This window comes from Rhipicephalus microplus, chromosome 3 (genome assembly GCF_043290135.1).
Source record: "Rhipicephalus microplus isolate Deutch F79 chromosome 3, USDA_Rmic, whole genome shotgun sequence".
NCBI classification, from domain to species: domain Eukaryota; kingdom Metazoa; phylum Arthropoda; class Arachnida; order Ixodida; family Ixodidae; genus Rhipicephalus; species Rhipicephalus microplus.
This window is the reverse complement of record NC_134702.1, coordinates 254417419-254435786: the sequence shown is the minus strand read 5'-3', so window position 1 is coordinate 254435786 and position 18368 is coordinate 254417419. Positions and strand designations below refer to the sequence as shown.

At 53.7% G+C, this 18368-nt stretch overlaps 2 protein-coding genes across 2 annotated transcripts in view; one reads left to right on the top strand and one right to left on the bottom strand.

Moving 5' to 3' along the window:
• Positions 1-18368, top strand: part of nes (lysophosphatidylcholine acyltransferase 3 protein nessy) — a 179714-nt gene that overhangs the window by 67268 nt on the left and 94078 nt on the right. The window lies entirely within an intron of this gene.
• LOC142804216 (uncharacterized) lies at positions 11205-12476 on the bottom strand. Its single transcript, XM_075890912.1, has one exon. The coding sequence runs from the start codon at positions 12332-12334 to the stop codon at positions 11336-11338; it is 999 nt and encodes a 332-aa protein (XP_075747027.1). The 5' UTR covers positions 12335-12476; the 3' UTR covers positions 11205-11335.

The following is an 18368-nucleotide window of genomic DNA, read 5'->3' as shown; positions in this document are numbered from 1 at the left end:
AGTGCTACTTGAGCATGACGTTAGGTCAATCCAGTCAGTGTCGGGGAAATTGAAGTCACCAAAAAAGTTTATAACAGCATTTCGGAACTTTTATCGAATGGAGGCGAGGTAGGCATGAAGATCAGAGACAAAGGAATCGCAAGGGTCTGGTGGCCTGTAGCATACCCCGAAGAGTGACTTAGAAGAAGGGGAGGCAATACAGATCCACAGAGTTTCCAATGGACTGCTTACATAAACAAGAAAAGTTGTTTTGCAGAAGTAGTACAGTGTACTAGAATGAGGCAGTGCACATACTGCCGTATCTCTGCAGCGGGCCGCCATAGCCCTCTAAGTCGCCTAAGCAGGTACCAGAGCGTGTGCTCATCTCACTAGCGAGTTAGGTGTGTTGCCATGCTGGTGTGTAACGTAGTACAGTACAGGTCACTGGTTGGCACTGGAGCGTGCCATTCGAGCATTCTAGACAAGTTTCTTGACTTCTGTAGGTTGCCGACTGCTCACTGGTTACTTCATCAGAAAAATGAGGAGCGGCTATCTGTGTAACGCCATGAGGCTCAACCGAATGGCCATCGGGAAGACTTCAGGCTGTACACCTGTAGACTTCAGTAGATTCCTCCGAAGTAAAGCATATGAGCTAACAGCCATATCAGCAAATGCGGGCAAGTACACCTGTTCCTCGTGGCACGCCATCGCCAAAGCCCCAGCATTCATTTTGTGCCTGCTACCTACGTAACAACACATGACAGATTCGTGAGACGTAAACAGCTGATGCTGATCACTTTACCAGCATCCTCACATGTGACATAGCTTAGGGACACATGACCCCAAGTTGTTAAGGTAAAAATACTCTCCCTAAAATAACACCCCTGCACCTTAGCACATTCTGAAAGTCTGCTTTGCCGCAATGCTACAGCACTGTACAGTAAAGCATATCACAAATCCAAAGGGGCGCTGGGGTACGTTCAGGTTGTGGGCGGAAGTTAGGTAGCTTGAATTCCTCGTTTCTTTTAGGGGCGAAGCTCTATAGTGTGTTGGCTTGTCCGGTGTCGTACCAGTTGTAGTAGCCACTGCTGTGGTGATGGCAGAAAAGTTGCAGCTTTGCCGCAAAGACGAAGCAATGAACGCGATAGCAACAAATTGGAAGGTCACGCGCAGAATGGCAAGCAGATTTAAAGGTGCCCTGCCTTTCTCACGCACAAATGATGCGCGAAATGTACTCACAGGTACAGAAGCGTGCGAATAAGCGTCTCAATTGTTACTTCGCTGTGTCTGAAATGTGTGTGCTTTTCTCAAATGGAGACTGCAATTATTGCAGTGACCTTTGTGCACCCAGTAAGGAAAGCAGAATCATTCCAGGCAAAGCCCGAGGCCAGCCAGGACGTACGATCTTCCCCTCCTCCCCACCGCGAGATAAAGGTGCACGAGGGAGTGTCGCTTTTCTCCTCTAAGCGGGGCAAAGTACGCGTCAAAGATTAGAGCTCGCGCCGCCGCATGATGTGGCGACGTGCGCTCATTGCGCCATCTTGCTGGTAATGCTGAAAACACAATTCTCCCCGAGATGCCCATCAGCAGCGGTGAGTGGTAGATATAAATAGCTTGCCGTTCGAACGTTGAAGGACGTGCTCCTCGGTGGCACAGTGGTTGACGCCTCGCACTCGCGATTGAGAGGACCCAAGTTCGATTCCGTGCGGTGGAGTTTTTTTCAGGTTTTTTTTCTTTCTTGCATTTTCATATGTATAGATATGTATACATACATGGTGAGTGACGCGGACCCCAGCAGCAAAATCCAGCCGAGAGTGTCCATATAATTGACGTCGCAATAGAATAGTTGGCTTGTATAACATATGGCATCGGGATATGGTCTCACATGCATATCGTTCCACTACACGCAACCCACAACCATCCAAGGAACCTGCATCCATCTCATTTTTAGAAACCTCTTACTACAATCTATCCATGAATCCCTATCCCTCCACTTCACTGACCAGAAAGCCGTTATATTGAAGGGGGAATGGAAGCCACAACTCACAGCTCACGTCCAACGAAGAAAACATGGTTTCAGTACGAATAAGAAAATCACTGTGATTGTCACGTCTTTAACAATGTACTGGGCAAGATTTATAGAAGATTCACGTTTTTTACTGATGAACCTCCGGAGCTTCGCCTACGAATCATCATTCACTCTATGTATGTGCGTGGACTTTTTTTTTTTCACGATAGCAATTATATGGACACTCTCGGCTGAGTTTTGCCATCGCCGTCATGTACCGGTTGTATGCATAAAACACACAAAGAAAAATAAATCCGGAGAAAAAATTTTATGGCACCCATTGGGGATTCAAACCAGCTACCTCTCGCTGCTCAGCGCTCTGCATTAACCAACCAGGACACAGCACTCATACTGTTTAGCTCACTAACAGTGAACTACGTATATACACCAATTACCACTGGCTTGCTGTCAATGGACTTGAAAGAAATATTTTTAAAGAAATTACGTACTTTGTCTGGACAAGCCATACTTGCTTTCCCTAATCATTGAGGTGTTCGATGGCTTGATCGATGGAGTGGCGGGTTCACTGAAGCATATACAGTTGGATAATAGGGGCATTCCAAAACGTTCTCTGGCTCCACTTTCACTCTGAAGCAACCGGAAAAATTCCTTGCATTAAGTCCAGGACTATTTGGGAAGTAGCTGGTCCTGTCAGGCCTGTGAATTCGGTTTCCATTGAAATGTGCACTGCCACTATCACTTTAGACGAGCAAAGTTGAGTAGCTGCCCCAGATGAGTTGTGATGCTTTAATGGCTTGCGCCGTTAAAACATCACACGGCTTCATTCTCGCAACAATGTACATCTCACCAAGAACCTTGCGGAATGACGTCATGAACTTCTTGTTGCACAACTTCGGTGCAGTGTGCCTACATGGTGTGCCGGTGATAGTCACTGGAGACCTCAATGTTAATGTGCTTCAACGAGACAACCAGTAGCTCATCGCGTTTCGCAACAGTTGACCATGTTCAATAGAATTCTTATGGTTCCTAAACATTATAGCCCTTCTTTATATAGCAGCCTGATGTGTTGCTATTGCATTCATTGCTTCAGCCTTATGCCAAAATTGTGACTCGGGGCACTGTTTGACCCAAGTGAGCGAAGAGTGCGCTTGTAAGCTGTCTGGGCATTGTGGATTTATGTGCGAGCTATACCAGCCGAGTCAGCGCCATGATAGGTACGATCTCGTTTCTACCATGTGAAAGGCTACTTCTTGCGTGCGTTTGAGCTTTGCATGTGGTAAAGGGTATTGGGTTCTGTCGTTTCGGTAGTGAGAGGTAATTTCGTGGAAGGTAAATAAAGGGTCATTTGTTGGCTGATTGATCGTGGCGGTGGGTAAGTTCTTGCGCTCGATCATAAGCCATTTCATTGAGGTTGGGTTACTGTGAGTGAACGTATTTGCCTATGTGGGCAGGGAAGCAAGAGAGGTAGTGCAAGCCCATGAATAATTATCATGATGAGCCGCAGCATCAGCAATGTCTGCAGCAACATAGGTGCATGTAATGCTTCACGGACACATTGTGAGTACTTTGCTGCTTGGCAAAGTAAAAGTTTGGTGAACACTTTGAAATTGTACTTTCAGTGGGCACCTTAGGATAGTTTTTGATGACTGCAGTGATGTGCCTAGACATTTGTTCCTTCATGGCACATTTCAGGCGTCCTCAGAGAAGCAAAACATGGCACACGAATGAGAAGGTGATGTGATAGGGATTGAACTGCGCAGTCGTGTTCCTCCCTTAAATTTGAAGATTTAGCGCCCTCCAAGTTTTTCTTAGAGTTGCCCATAATGAAATGTCTATTTACCAACTGCTTCTTCAAGAAGCAACGGATTGTGTCACTCAAGTTTCACGCTGTGTTGATAAAAAGATCGTAACAGCAGCTGTAGGGCATTGCGGAAGCCAAGAAATTGCCTGGCAAATGAAGTGATGATCCGTGCGATCATTGTGGTGAAAATTCTTTTGAGGGCTGCCATGTTTGTGACATCACATGCCTGGTTAATGTCATAAATATCCATCGTGTATCAAATTTTAGCCACTGTAATGTAGTGGTGCTGCAGGAACTCCAAGTGATTAAGCATGTATAAAAATTATGACGTCACAACAGTCATGCGATGACTGCAACCTACAGAGAATGTGTTGTTGTGATGTGAATTGTGTTGGTGATATTGCCACCCACACGTAGTGGGTCGACTGCAAGAGCGGCTCTACCATCTGGACGAAAGAAAGAAGATTTGCGTCTCTCTTCTCGGCTCGAGAGCCAGCCTCGACTGACGCATCGTCCTAGAGCTAGCTACCCGGTCGTTCAATATATCCCCCAGTACTTGTGACTCATCGTGACAAACTGGTGGAGGTGCTGGGTAGTCTCACGGATGCTGCAGACCGCCCCAGGAAGCCGTAATACGAGTCCAGTGCCAGTCAATACTCCCATGCATCGGACGAGCCGCCGAATCAGGGGATTGCCTCCGGAAGTCAACGATACTGCTACCACCACGTCAACAAACATGACCAGCACTTCGGTACAAACCTTGCCAACCGGCACGGGAAGCAGGTCGTCGAACCGATATACGTTGGAAAGCCCACGGGCACCGACGACGTTCCATGGTACGGAGAGCGAAGACGTTGAGGACTGGTTGGCGGACTTCGAGCGCGTAGCCAACTTGAATCAGTGGGACAACGCGGCGAAACTGGGTCGTGTCTACTTCTATCTCGAAGACGGGGCTCGCACGTGGTATCAAAATCGAGAGGAGCAGCTGACGACGTGGCCAGAATTTTCTCGTAGACTTCTGCAGACATATGCCAGCGCCGACCGCCAAGAAAGAGCTGAACGAGCTATTCTTGCCCGCGTCCAGTTGCCAAACGAAACTGTGACCGCGTACGTCGAAGACATGACGCGTCTCTTCCGACGGGCAGATTCAAGAATGACGGAGGACAAGAAGTTGCGTCACTTGATGCGTGGTGTCGAGGCTGGCTCTCGAGCCGAGAAGAGACACGCAAATCTTCTTTCTTTCGTCCAGATGGTAGAGCCGCTCTTGCAGTCGACCCACTACGTGTGGGTGGCATTATCCCCCCTTTCGAAAAGAAAAAAAAAGTCCCAAAAGGGGGAAAGAAAAGTACATAGCACCACCACGATGTTACGACATAGGCACGTGGAAAAAAAGAAATTGGAAATTCGGATAAAGTAAAAATAGAAATGAACGAGCGTGCCAATATAGGAAAAATCAGTGAACGAAGAAGCAAGTTCACAAAAATAAATAAATAACACAAAGAACGCTGTACGGCAAGAAAAAAGTTATTAACAACGCGCAATAAATGGTTTCATGCGCAACACATGAACGACATCCGACCTCGGTCGTGTCCTACTCCGTGCCTGCGATGTTGAGTCCGGAACCACTTCGTGGTTCACGTCACTGACGCGACGTAACACTTTATAAGGGCCAAAGTACCGGCTCAGTAACTTTTCACTAAGGCCACGGCGGCGGACGGGCGTCCACACCCAAACTTGGTCTCCGGGGTTGTAAAATACTTCACTGTGGCGGATGTTATAGCGCCGTGCGTCTGCCTGCTGTTGCTGGCCGATGTGTAGTCGCGCGAGCTGCCGGCCTTCCTCAGCACGCTCTGCGAATTCATCGGCGTCAGTTGCCAACTCGTCTTTCGTCTTGACACGGTAGCATAGAGTCCAGCATGGTCTGCACTTCGCGGCCGTAGAGAAGCCGAAATGGCGTGAATCGCGTGGTCTCTTGCACGGCGGTATTATACGCGAAGGTCACGTAAGGTAAGATCCGGTCCCATGTTTTGTGCTGTACGTCGATGTACATTGAGATCATGTCTGCGATGGTCTTATTCAGTCGCTCGGTAAGTCCGTTGGTTTGCGGGTGGTATGCAGTTGTCTTTCGGTGTCTGGTGTTGCTTATGGTGACCCCGCTCCTAACCGCAGCGGACGATCACCGCGGGTTCACGCTTAGCGAGCCACAGGGCCGCTACTCCGTTTACTCGCGTGTAGCGCACTGCTCCGCGCGCGCTCAACTGATAAGGCGTTTAGCGCGGCGCGGCAAATAGACAGTGTTCTAATGTAACAGTACACAACACTTTATTGCCTCTGGCGGCACCCCGAACAACAGCACAACGTCCGCTCCCGGGACGCGGGTAGCAAAGGCACCCGCACGCGGACGTTCACAATAAGGGGAAAACCGCGAGCACGTCGCAGCTGGCAATGGCGAGCTTTGACACGCCGGTCGGGAAAAGGTCCCTCGCGGCTATGCTGCGCACTCTCACGATGGCCACTGGGCCTGGTCGCGAGTGTTAGGGCAAACCTCGTACGCGCTGGGCCTACGGCAAGTGCGGCTCGTTGTGGTACGACCACTTCAAGCACTAGGCACCGCTGTGGGCTTAGCGTACGCTACCGAAGCTAGCACTCAAGTAAACACGCCTGCCGAGGTGCCCAAGGCCACCCCAGGCAGGCTGCAGTCCGGCGATTCCCAAAGGGGACGCGGACGAAGGAAAACACGTGCTTACCCGGCGCCGACCAACGGAGAAGAGAGCGCTCCCTCGGCGCGCGCAGTGGCTCGCGCCGTGCCCGCACGTGGCGCCATCTATCGCCACGTGGTGTTAACAGAGCAGGAAAGCGAAAGGGTGTGGCCGTGTGGCAGAATGCCCGCGAAATGGTCGCAGGCGCGCCTCAGATCCCCACATCCTCCTCTCCTTAATTCACCCTATATACCGGTCTGCAAAGGCAGCCGGTCGTCGCCCATGCATGCAAAGGCGTCATGCAATGGGCAACAGCTAGCCTCAGCCTCGCTCTGCAACTGCTGCTGAAGAAAAAAAATAAACAACACAAGAATACACTTGACAAATACAAGGGCTCCGCGGAAGAGGGGTAACGGGAGTTCATGATGCTCACGCAAGAGCGCGTTCACGGCTCGGAGGGGCAGCGTCACGTAATGTCTGACTTGGGTGATTGCGTGGATGCGAGAGTTCAAGGGGAGGGTCCTGGTTGAGGCCCTCATGCGAGGAACGGGCTCACCTTCGTCTCGTCGATGTTGACGACAGCCCTGCGAGTCCGACGAATGCCGCCTTGGTGGAGGTTCGGATGGACCTCGCTGCGACAGCCGGCCCTTCTGTTGGAATAATGGTCGCCAAATATACTGGCTTCGGCGTCGGTCGAGTCGTGCAGAGCGTCTGCGACAGATGGCCTCGTGCAGGAGCCTCGTGCAGGTCTCCGAACACCTCCAGAGTCCAAAGTGGTGTAGGGGTCGGTGACTTCCTAAGTTGTCGCCACACGCACACACACACACGCACACACACCTCCGATGGTCGGGTCTCTCCAAACGCGCACCGCAAGGGAAGCGCAGAGTGTCATTTGTCCCTCTCCCCACGCTAAAGCATCAATTCACAATCCCCTCCTCCAGCGAGAAGGAAAAAGAAAAGAAAACACGGAAAAAACATCAAGTAAACAACACTCAAATGACAATCAGCAGCAGTAGCTGGGCGGAACAGACTTCTTTGCAAGCACTGGCTGTAAAGAAGTTAGCTAACTGAGACTAGAAAGTAAAAATGAGGGCCTTCGGTTGCGGAAATAAGCCCGCCCTCCGGCGCGAAATCACTAAGGTGACCGCTTCCTCAGATTATACCGGTGCGTGGTCCGAATGCGGTCCGCCGCACCGGTTGTGCGCCGTCGCTTGCACGAAGAGCCACTGGGCGCTGGCGCAGGCTCGTCAGACCTTGACGCAAAGGCTTTCAGGTCTGCAATATGGGCACGGCTGAGTTTTCCCGAAAGCGGGTCTTTCAGCAAGTACGCGAGTGGAGTCCAAGCTTTTTCCACTCGGTACGGACCAAGCCACTTTGGAGCGAGCGAAGTTGAGAAACCCTTGCTCGCGTCGCTAAGAGCGTGGTTGCGCTTCAGGACGAGGTCACCCACCTTAAATGAAAGGTGGCGACGTTTTCGGTCGTACTGGGCCTTTTGCTCGGCCCTGGCCGATGCCAAACTTTGCCTCGCTCTACTGAGAGCTCGACAACGCCTGTCCCGAAGTGTGGAAGCGTAAGCAGAACAGTCTGCCGGTTCTTCCTCGTCTCCGAGCTGGCATTGCATGACACTGGTCACCGGATTTGCCAACTCCCTTCCGAAATTAAGGAAGGCGGGAGAGAAACCAGTAGAGCGACTCTCGGAGGTTCGGATTGCAAACGCGAGTTCACTCAAATGGTCTGCCCAGTCCCTTTGACTTTCGGCAAAGGCCGCCAACATCGGTTTGAGCGTACGATTGGTTCGCTCCGTCAAATTGGACTGGGGATGGTAGGGCGAAGTGGTGCAGTGATCTATTCCTAGGGAACGGCACGTATTACCAAACACCCGAGCGGTGAAATACGACGCATTGTCCGTGATCAATCTTTTCGGAAAGCCGAACCGACAAAACACTTCCTGTAGCCTCTCTAGCACCGCTCGCGCTGTCACTTTCCGCAGCGGAAACAGCTCCACCCATTTGGAAAAATGATCAACGACTACCATCAGATGTATGAACCCCTGCTTACTCCTGGGGAACGGCCCCATTAGATCGCAGGTGGCTACTTGCCACGGACGCTCACTGACAATCGGTTTCATCAAGCCGGGCGGCTTGCCACCCCTTGATTTCACCGTTTGACAGACGTGGCAGGAACGGCAATAGCGAAAAATGTCACGCTTCATGCCAAGCCAAGTCACAACCTTGCTCAGTTTCGCAAAAACTTTGGAGCCACTCAGGTGACCGGCAATGGGCTCGTCGTGAGAGGCTCGCAACAGTGCGCCTCTCAGACTTTTGGGCACAACCACCTTAAACGGGTCCACTGACTCCTCATCGGTGGCTATGTATTTCAGCAGGAGTCCATCATGGTCCAGCAAGTATGTATCCGCGGGGGACCCAGCGACACACGCCGGTTCCCGTCCCCCTGCGCCCGCCGCACTACCAGCAGCGTCTCGGCGCTCCGTCTCCCTGAGACCGTCGCTCAACTCGCGACAGAACGGATCATCTTGCTGGGCCTTCAGTAACTCTTGTCTGCTGAAAGCGATTCCCATTCTCCCAAAGGGGAGCTTGGTATCGTTCCCACTCAGGACTGCAGCCATCGCCTCCGCTCGCATTGGCGTCACGGGTTCGCTTCCCTTTCGCTCCCCCTTTCGCTCCCCCTCTCGCCCGCTTCGCGGCGCGCTGCTTGCCTGGCCCGTGGAAAGGGTTTGCTCGTCGCCGCACTCACCCTTTTCTCCACTCGGCGGCTCCGCCGCCGTTTCGCCCGCGCCGCTTGCTTGCGCAAAGGCACCGCTAGCGGTTGTCGCACCGGGATCCAGGCTCCTGGTCGACACTGGGGCACGAGATAGCGCGTCGGCTACCACGTTAGTGCTCCCCTTCCGATACTGCACTGAAAAGTCATAATGCTGTATTAGGAGAGCCCAGCGCGCTAGCCTGCCTGCAGGCTCACGGAGCCGCATCAGCCAGCTAAGCGCGCTGTGATCTGTTTGCACCACAAATTTCGTCCCATCCAGGTAGTCATCAAACTTCCGCAGTGCAAACACGATGGCGAGACACTCTCTCTCGGTCACGGAATAATTCCTTTCCGCGGGTATCAACGAGCGGCTGGCAAAGGCCAGCGGCTGCAACACACCATCGTATTCCTGTAGGAGAACTGCTCCTAATCCCAGATCGCTTGCGTCAGTCTGGACAACAAACGGTCTGGTCAGGTCGGGGAGCTTGAGCTGCGCTGTCTCCGCAATGGCGCTAGACAGACGGCAAAACGCCTCTTGCTGCTCAGGTCCCCATCGCCACTCAGCTGACTTACCCAGGAGCTTGGTCAAGGGCGCCTGCACTCGGGCACAGGACGGAATGAACGACCGGTAAAAATTGGCCATTCCGAGAAAGCGGCGCAGGCCGCGTACGTCCTTGGGCGCGGGGAAATCGAGGATTGCTCGAAGTTTCTCCCGATCTGGCTCAATGGAGCCTTCGCCCAGCGTGAAGCCAAGTAACTGAACTCGGATTTGCGCTAGTTGGGCCTTTGCGGGATTTAACGTCATCCCGGCGGCTCTCACCCTCCCGAGCACATCGGCAATGTGGGCCAAGTGCTCTTCGAAGGTTCGTGAATAAATCACGATGTCGTCGAGGTAGCACATGCAGTAAGACCACTTTGCTTCCCCGAGGACGCGGTCCATGAGTCTCTGAAAAGTCGCAGGAGCATTGCAAAGACCAAAAGGCATACGAGTAAACTCGAACAACCCTCTGTGGGACGTGAACGCAGTTTTACACTGGTCACGATTACCCATCCGGACCTGTAGGTAACCTTTGGAGGCATCTAATGTGGTAAAATACCGCGCAGTGCCGAGGTTTCCTACGATGGAGCTAATCGTGGGGAGCGGATAGGCATCCTTACGAGTCACTCCGTTGAGACGGCGATAGTCTACGTACAGGCGATGACTGCCATCTTTCTTAGGCACCAACACAATTGGAGACGCCCAGGCGCTGGACGAACGGCGAACAATGCCGGATGAGAGCATCTCGTCCAGCAAGCCGTCAATTACCTGCCTCTTGGCCTGGCTGACGGGCCTGGGGTTACACTTCAAAGGAAGCGCGTCACCAGTTTCGATCGAATGGCTCACCAAATCGGTACAGCCGGGTTGATCGGTGAAGAGCTCATCGTATTCCCGCAACAGTGCCGACAAACGAGCCTTCTGTGTATCATTCAATTGAGTCGCACAGGCGATCAAAGGATGCGGAGCCTCTTCGTGTCGTGCCGCTCGATCCCGATGGGGATTTTGAGCCGACGAGTGCATAGCGCAGGGGCCTGCCCCCGAAGTTTGCACGTGACATGGTTTCGACGCTTCAACTGCACAGGCAACAGAAAGCGCCGGTGGGCTGATGAACGGCTTTAGCTCGGAAAAAGGTCCGTCGCGATAGCCTCCATTCACAATGTCCACTACGATACCGGTTTTTAGGAGAAAGTCCCGACCGAGAATCACAGGAACACTGAGCCCTGGAAGATGAACGAAACGCGCGCGTCTCATTCGGCCTCCCCATCTGACAGTCAACCTCGCGGCGCCCGCCGACTGGGCCACGCCTTTCGCGAGGGTAAATGTCGTTCGGCTGTCCCGCAAGCGCACCGAGCGCTTCTGCAAGTGGGACAACACCTGTTCGCCAAACAACGAAGCGCTTGCGCCCGTGTCCAGCAACGCCGAGAATTTGCGACCGACAATGGTGACCGAAATAAACGGCGCGTGCGCACCAGAAAGACTGCTTGCCCGATACGCAGAGGGGAGAAGCAAGGGTTCGGCCGCTCGTGCCTTCACGAACGGCCCGCGCTCCCGTTTCCCTGCCTCACAGGAGGCACAAACGCGGAGCACTCCCTCGCTATGTGCCCTCGTTGACGGCAGCGGAAACAGCGCACTCCATCGCGGTCCCTTTCCCGCGACGGAGCAGCTGCGAGCTGCCGGGGTGGGTTCGCCGCGTGATCAAAGGAACCGCTCTGACGACCGTTACCACCGGTGATGCGCTGGGTCGGATTTCGTCCCTGCTCGCGCGCGTCGAGTTGCGATGCAGCACCGGCTGCCCGCCTCCCGTACGTGTAGGGATCTAAAGCTCGATCGCTTATCTCCCACGCGCGCCCAGCTGTAGGGGTAGCCGCAAAGGCAGCTCCGGCGGGCTGTTGCCGCTGAGAAAGGGTCATGGCCCCTCCCCACGCGCAGCGCGGTTCGAGGGCCTCGCTGGCTGGCGGTGGCGGGTGATAGGAACGCGCGGCGAGAATGTCGCCTTGGATGCGCTTTGCCTCGACGGCCAATTGCTCCAAATCACGGAAGCGACTGCCGCGCAGGTACGCCGAAAAAGTCGGGTGTGCCTGCCTAATCACCCGTTCGACGCGCTCCTCGTTCGAGGCTCTGGGCTCAGCGATAGAAAAAAGGTCTTCCATCGCGCGTACGTACTCCTGAAGCGACTCATCAGGAGCTTGTGTGCGGAGCTCGCGCCGCATCCTACTCTCGTAGTCAGCGGGTAAGAATTCGCGCAGGAAGGCCGCGCGGAACTCATCGAGGGTTGCTGCTCGGTGGCCGGAAAGCCGATGCCACCTGGCCGCCGTGTCAGTCAGTGCTGCCGGGACGACGCGTCCGAGCACTTCCTCGTCGTCTAGACCCATGGCTCTCTGATAACGTGCGAGGGAGTCCAGGTAATCTCTTGCACTTTGCAGATCACCATACCCGCTGTAGGTCGGAACGGCCAACATGACAGCGGGATGAGGGCGTTTCGGAATGGCCGAAAGCGTTTGGACTGCCCCCGTGAGTGCCTGAATCATTTGGGCGGCATTTTGCAGCAGCGTCTGTGCGCCCGCTTCAAAGGAAGCTGTCGGTGCATTAGCGGCGCGGGCGAGCGATGGGGAACTGTCTCCGAGCTCGATAAGCGGCGCGGTTTCAAAATGGATACCGGCCGTCGCGACTCTGGGGAGCGCCTGTTTTTCACAGCCGACTCTTGGGGCAGCTTCACGTGAAAATGCTAGGCCGCTTGCGGCTAGCGGTACAGGCGCGTGCTCGAAATGAGCTTGGCTGCTAGGTTGCGTAGCAGCCAGCGGGCAAAATTCGGCAACGGCTGAGGCCGCCGTGCCGATCTGCGCCCCGGAAGCTCCACTGAGAGCCGTTTCGGAGCGCTGTGACATGGAACTACCATGCATTCCAAAGGGAGCAGTAGTAGTCCATGTCCTTGTGCACTGTTCGGGTTGGGCTATGGCCCCGGACCCAAAACGCGCTACCTCTCCAATGGGAGCTGATACGTAGCGCCTCGTGTCATCCCGAGTGGGGCTTGTGACAAGTGAGGGTGCGCGATTGTGATGCTCAAGGGGGGCACTGGCCCTGTTCTCGAGCAATGCGGTATCTGCTAAAAGCGTCAGCGGACAGAACTCACGCGGAGCAGACATAACGCGGGTAAACGCGGCGAGTCTAATTCGCAAAGGCGGGCTGACTCGGCTAAGACAAATCAAAGGCTTAATGAGCCTTTGATACCGCGTTGGGCGCCAGTATGGTGACCCCGCTCCTAACCGCAGCGGACGATCACCGCGGGTTCACGCTTAGCGAGCCACAGGGCCGCTACTCCGTTTACTCGCGTGTAGCGCACTGCTCCGCGCGCGCTCAACTGATAAGGCGTTTAGCGCGGCGCGGCAAATAGACAGTGTTCTAATGTAACAGTACACAACACTTTATTGCCTCTGGCGGCACCCCGAACAACAGCACAACGTCCGCTCCCGGGACGCGGGTAGCAAAGGCACCCGCACGCGGACGTTTACAATAAGGGGAAAACCGCGAGCACGTCGCAGCTGGCAATGGCGAGCTTTGACACGCCGGTCGGGAAAAGGTCCCTCGCGGCTATGCTGCGCACTCTCACGATGGCCACTGGGCCTGGTCGCGAGTGTTAGGGCAAACCTCGTACGCGCTGGGCCTACGGCAAGTGCGGCTCGTTGTGGTACGACCACTTCAAGCACTAGGCACCGCTGTGGGCTTAGCGTACGCTACCGAAGCTAGCACTCAAGTAAACACGCCTGCCGAGGTGCCCAAGGCCACCCCAGGCAGGCTGCAGTCCGGCGATTCCCAAAGGGGACGCGGACGAAGGAAAACACGTGCTTACCCGGCGCCGACCAACGGAGAAGAGAGCGCTCCCTCGGCGCGCGCAGTGGCTCGCGCCGTGCCCGCACGTGGCGCCATCTATCGCCACGTGGTGTTAACAGAGCAGGAAAGCGAAAGGGTGTGGCCGTGTGGCGGAATGCCCGCGAAATGGTCGCAGGCGCGCCTCAGATCCCTACATGCTGAGTTTGAAAACCTCGTCCATAAGCTGCGCCGTGAATGCCGTCCCTCTGTCCGTTATTATACTAGAAGGAGCACCGTGTCGTAACACGATGTGGTGCATGAAAAATTGTGCTACCTCAGAAGCCGTGGCTCGTGGGATCGCCTGCGTCTCAGCGTAGCGTGTCAGATAGTCGGTCGCGACGATCACCCATTTGTTGCTGTCCGCAGATAGGGAGAATGGCCCGAGAATGTCCATGCCGACTTGGTCGAACGGCGTGTTGGGTGCTTCAATAGGCTGAAGCAAACCAGCTGGCTTAACAGATGGTTTCTTTCGACGCTGACATTCACGACAGCTCTTGACGTACTTCTTGACGCTTGCCGAAAGTCCTGGCCAATAGTACCTCTCGCTCACTCTGGCAAGTGTCCGTGAGTAGCCCAGATGACCGGATGTGGGTTCGTCATGGCAAGCGAAGAGGACGTCGTCTCGCATGTCTCGAGGAACCACCAGGAGGTAGGTACGGTTGTTCGAACGAGCGTTCTTCTTGTACAGCACACCCTCTCGAAGGCAGAACGACGGCAACGAGCGGGATAAATGACGTGGTATGATTGTGCCCTGGCCCTCTAAATGATCGATGATCGGACGAATCTCTGCGTCATCCCGCTGCAGTTTACTCAAGTCTGATGAGCTAATGGCGCCCAGGAAGCCTTCGTCTTCCTCTGCTTCCTGACTGACGACATGAAGGGGTGCGCGTGACAGTGTGTCAGCGTCTTCATGCTTACGGCCGGACTTATGGACGATGGTGACGTCAAATTCCTGCAGCCGCAAGCTCCACCGTGCTAGCCGACCTGAAGGGTCGCGCAGGCTTGCCAACCAGCAGAGGGCATGGTGGTCCGTCACTACCTTGAAGGGACGACCATAAAGGTTCGGGCGAAACTTGGTGATTGCCCACACGACTGCGAGGCACTCTTTCTCCGTAGTGGAATAATTCGCCTCGGCACGGGATAGAGAGCGGCTGGTGTAGGCTATCACCCTTTCGATGTCGTCTTGACGCTGAACGAGCACTGCACCAAGCCCAACGTTACTAGCGTCAGTATGGACCTCCGTGTCAGCATCATCGTCGAAATGAGCGAGAACGGGTGCTGATTGCATGCGCTGTCGCAGTTCATCAAAAGCTGCTTGTTGCTCGTTTTCCCAGACAAACGGCGTGTCGTCCCTTGTGAGACGAGTCAGAGGTTCTGCTATCTGTGAAAAGCCATGAATGAACCGGCGATAGTAGGCGCACAAACCAAGGAAGCGCTGGACGGCCTTCTTATCGGCAGGAGCTGGTAATTCGGCAACAGCGGCAAGCTTGTCTGGATCGGGCCGGACTCCTTCAGCGCTAACTACATGCCCAAGAAATTTCAGTTCTTCATAGCCGAAGTGGCACTTCTGTGGCTTTAGAGTGAGGTCCGCCGATCGGATAGCCTCCAGCACGCTGGGCAGGCGCTGTAGGTGCTGCTCGAACGTGGCAGAGAAGACCACCACATCATCAAGGTAGACAAGACAAGTCTGCCACTTGAGCCCTGTGAGGACAGTGTCCATCATTCGCTGGAAAGTTGACGGCGCTGAACACAAGCCGAAAGGGAGTACTCGAAATTGGTATAGGCCGCCTGGAGTCACGAAGGCTGTCTTTTCGCGGTCTCGCTGATCTACCTCGATTTGCCAGTACCCGCTTTTGAGATCGAGAGAAGTGAAATAATGGGCACGACGAAGTCTATCCAGCGAATCGTCGATACGCGGTAGCGGGTACACATCCTTTTTGGTCACGTTGTTGAGCTTTCGGTAATCGACGCAGAAGCGTAGCGATCCATCCTTCTTTTTGACAAGCACGACTGGAGATGACCATGGGCTGTTGGATGGTTCGATAACGCCATCGTCAAGCGTCTCGCGAACTTGCGTACGTATCGCTTCACGTTCTTTAGCCGACACGCGGTAGGGGTGCTGGTGTATTGGGCGTGCGTCCTCGTACGTGATGATCCTGTGCTGAGTGATGGACGTCTGGCGGATCTTTGAGCAACTTGCGAAGCAAGACCTCTACTCGAACAAGAGCGCTCGCAGCGCAGTCTGGTTATCGGTGGACAGATCAGGATTGATGTCAATGTTGCTCATTGATGTGTCTGCGTTATCCACTATTTCTGACGTGGGACAGTTGGTTACGTTTGCTACTTCGTGGGCAAACGCTATCGAAGTGCCACGGAAAAGGTGTCGATGCTCGTTGCTAAAGTTGGTAACGAGCAATTCAGATCGGCCGTCGCGAACGTGTATTACACTTCTCGCTACACATATGCCTTGCTGCAGGAGGTGTTCTAAATTTGTCTCGGCCACCACATCGCCATCGCTCAAACCACAGCATGTTACGTCGACTAGAACACTGGCTCGGGGAGGAAGCGTCACGCTCTGTTCAGAAATACGGAGTACGTCGACACGCATTCCGTCATCCTGCACGTTGATTGCTCGCTGGGCTGAGAACGTGACGCGGCGCTCTTGCAGATCAATGATAGCTCCATTTTCCTGTAGAAAATCAACTCCCAGAATAACGTCACGGGAGCATTCACGTAGAACAAGGCAGCTTGCTACGAATGTGTACCCTTGAATCTGTACTCTAGTTGTGCAGGCACCCAGTGGAGTTACGACATGGCCACCAGCTGTCCGAATCTGCGAGTTATGCCACGGGGTGATTACTTTCTTCAGCTGCGTTGTCAGTTTCCCTCTCAGTATGGAATAGTCTGCGTCGGTGTCCACTAACGCATTAACTACACAACCATCAATTGTTACTGCTATGTCGAGTGAAAGCCGGCTATCCTTTGCAGCAGCAGGTGATGTCGGACCAGTTTCTGTACGGTTCTGCGTCAATAGGAGGTCTTCAGCGCTTCGACGTTCAGTGACCCCGCCCTCAGAGGTCGCTTCGGCTAGTTTTTCAGGCGGGGGCTGGGAAATCGTGCGGTAGAATACCGCTGGGGCATTGATGAAAATCGCCTCGGTGATGGCGAGCGCGACTGGCGCCCGGCAGACGGTGGTTCATGCTGCTGGGAGAGGTAGTTTTGGATGTCGCGTGGTCTCTGACCGTAACGGGGGGGCGGCGAGTACGCAGAGAAGCCGCGAAGCCCAAGACGGCGATAAGGACACTGGCGGTACAAGTGATCAGCTTCTCCGCAATGAAAGCATAGAGGCCGGTGATCGGGTGTGCGCCAGACATCAGACTTCCGAGGATACGAGTGCCGATCGTCGATGTACTGGACCGGTTGTACCGAACGATGGGCAACAGAAGCACCACGGCCAAAGGGCAGGGGCGGTGGCGTGTACGTGCCTTCGTAGTATGGTATGTGCTGCGCTGACTCGAGTGAAACTGCAGGGACAGGATGAACGAACAAAGGCGGCGATGCAGCAGGGCGTTTCAAGGCTTCCGCGTAGGTTGTCTTACGGTGGTAATCAGCAGGAGCTGGAGCAGCTGTATCAGGAGGCAAGGTGTCCCGGAGGGCCTGGTGCAGCTCATCTTTGATGACAGTTGCAATAGAGCTAACCGTAGGATGAGGTGTTACACCAGCCTTTTGCAACTCTTCACGTACGATATTACGGATGAGTTCACGTAAGGAGTCATTGCTGGTTCCAACGGCGGCGAAAATGTCAGCAGTGGACATGCCACTGACTTGCCTGTCGTATTGGTTTGATCGCTGCTTGGGTGAGCAAAGCATGGAATTCAATATCTGACAAGATTATTGCGGCGGGCTTTTGCAAGGCCGGTTTGATCCCCTGCATGACCGATGTTGAGTCCAAATCGAGCGAGTCGGAGGACGACAATGCCGTGCCAGAGGACGACGTGCCTGGAGTACAAACAGAAATAGCTGCGCTATTTGTCAGCGACTCGGAAGAAGAAGACTTCGATGGATTTGATTAAACGCTGCTCGCCATCGCATTAAAGATACTTCAGACTGAAAATATTGTGTTTATGTATGTTGGGAAGAGCTCGCACGCGTGTGTGCAGACAGCTGGAAACTTGCAAGCGCTACGGCCACCTCTAGCATGAATTTTCGTAGTGCTTTCTCATGACGCGGCACTCGATGGCCAGGTGAGCAGGTGCGTTTTTTTTTCGGAACAACTGCTATTTTGAGGGGGGTGCGACTTATAGACCAGAAAATACGGTGTATATTTCATGCCATTTCTTGTGTTATCTGTGCAGCCATGTTATAGCATATCATTGAATGCTATGTAGCCATCAGTGGCCTTTGCACCATAAAATGCCCTAGGTCACTTGAATGTGTATAGCATGGTTTCAGAACAATGAATCTATCTTGACAAAAGCGATCATGACTGGTATTTATTATATTTTGCATCTGCTGTCTTTAAATGCAACTTTAGTAGATGGTTCATTTTACCCTAATAGATATATAAAAATCCTGGACCATAGCCTTGAAAGGTCTACCACTGGGGCTATTCACTCTCAGAGGCCAACTATGGTTCTCAGCATTCTCAGTTTTTTAACAGGTAACAGTTGTGAATGCTAAAGAGAGGCTAAAGTG

Coding starts and splice junctions, on each gene's coding strand:
- LOC142804216 (XM_075890912.1), bottom strand. CDS start 12,334: ATGATTCAGGCACTCACGGGGGCAGTCCAAACGCTTTCGGCCATTCCG.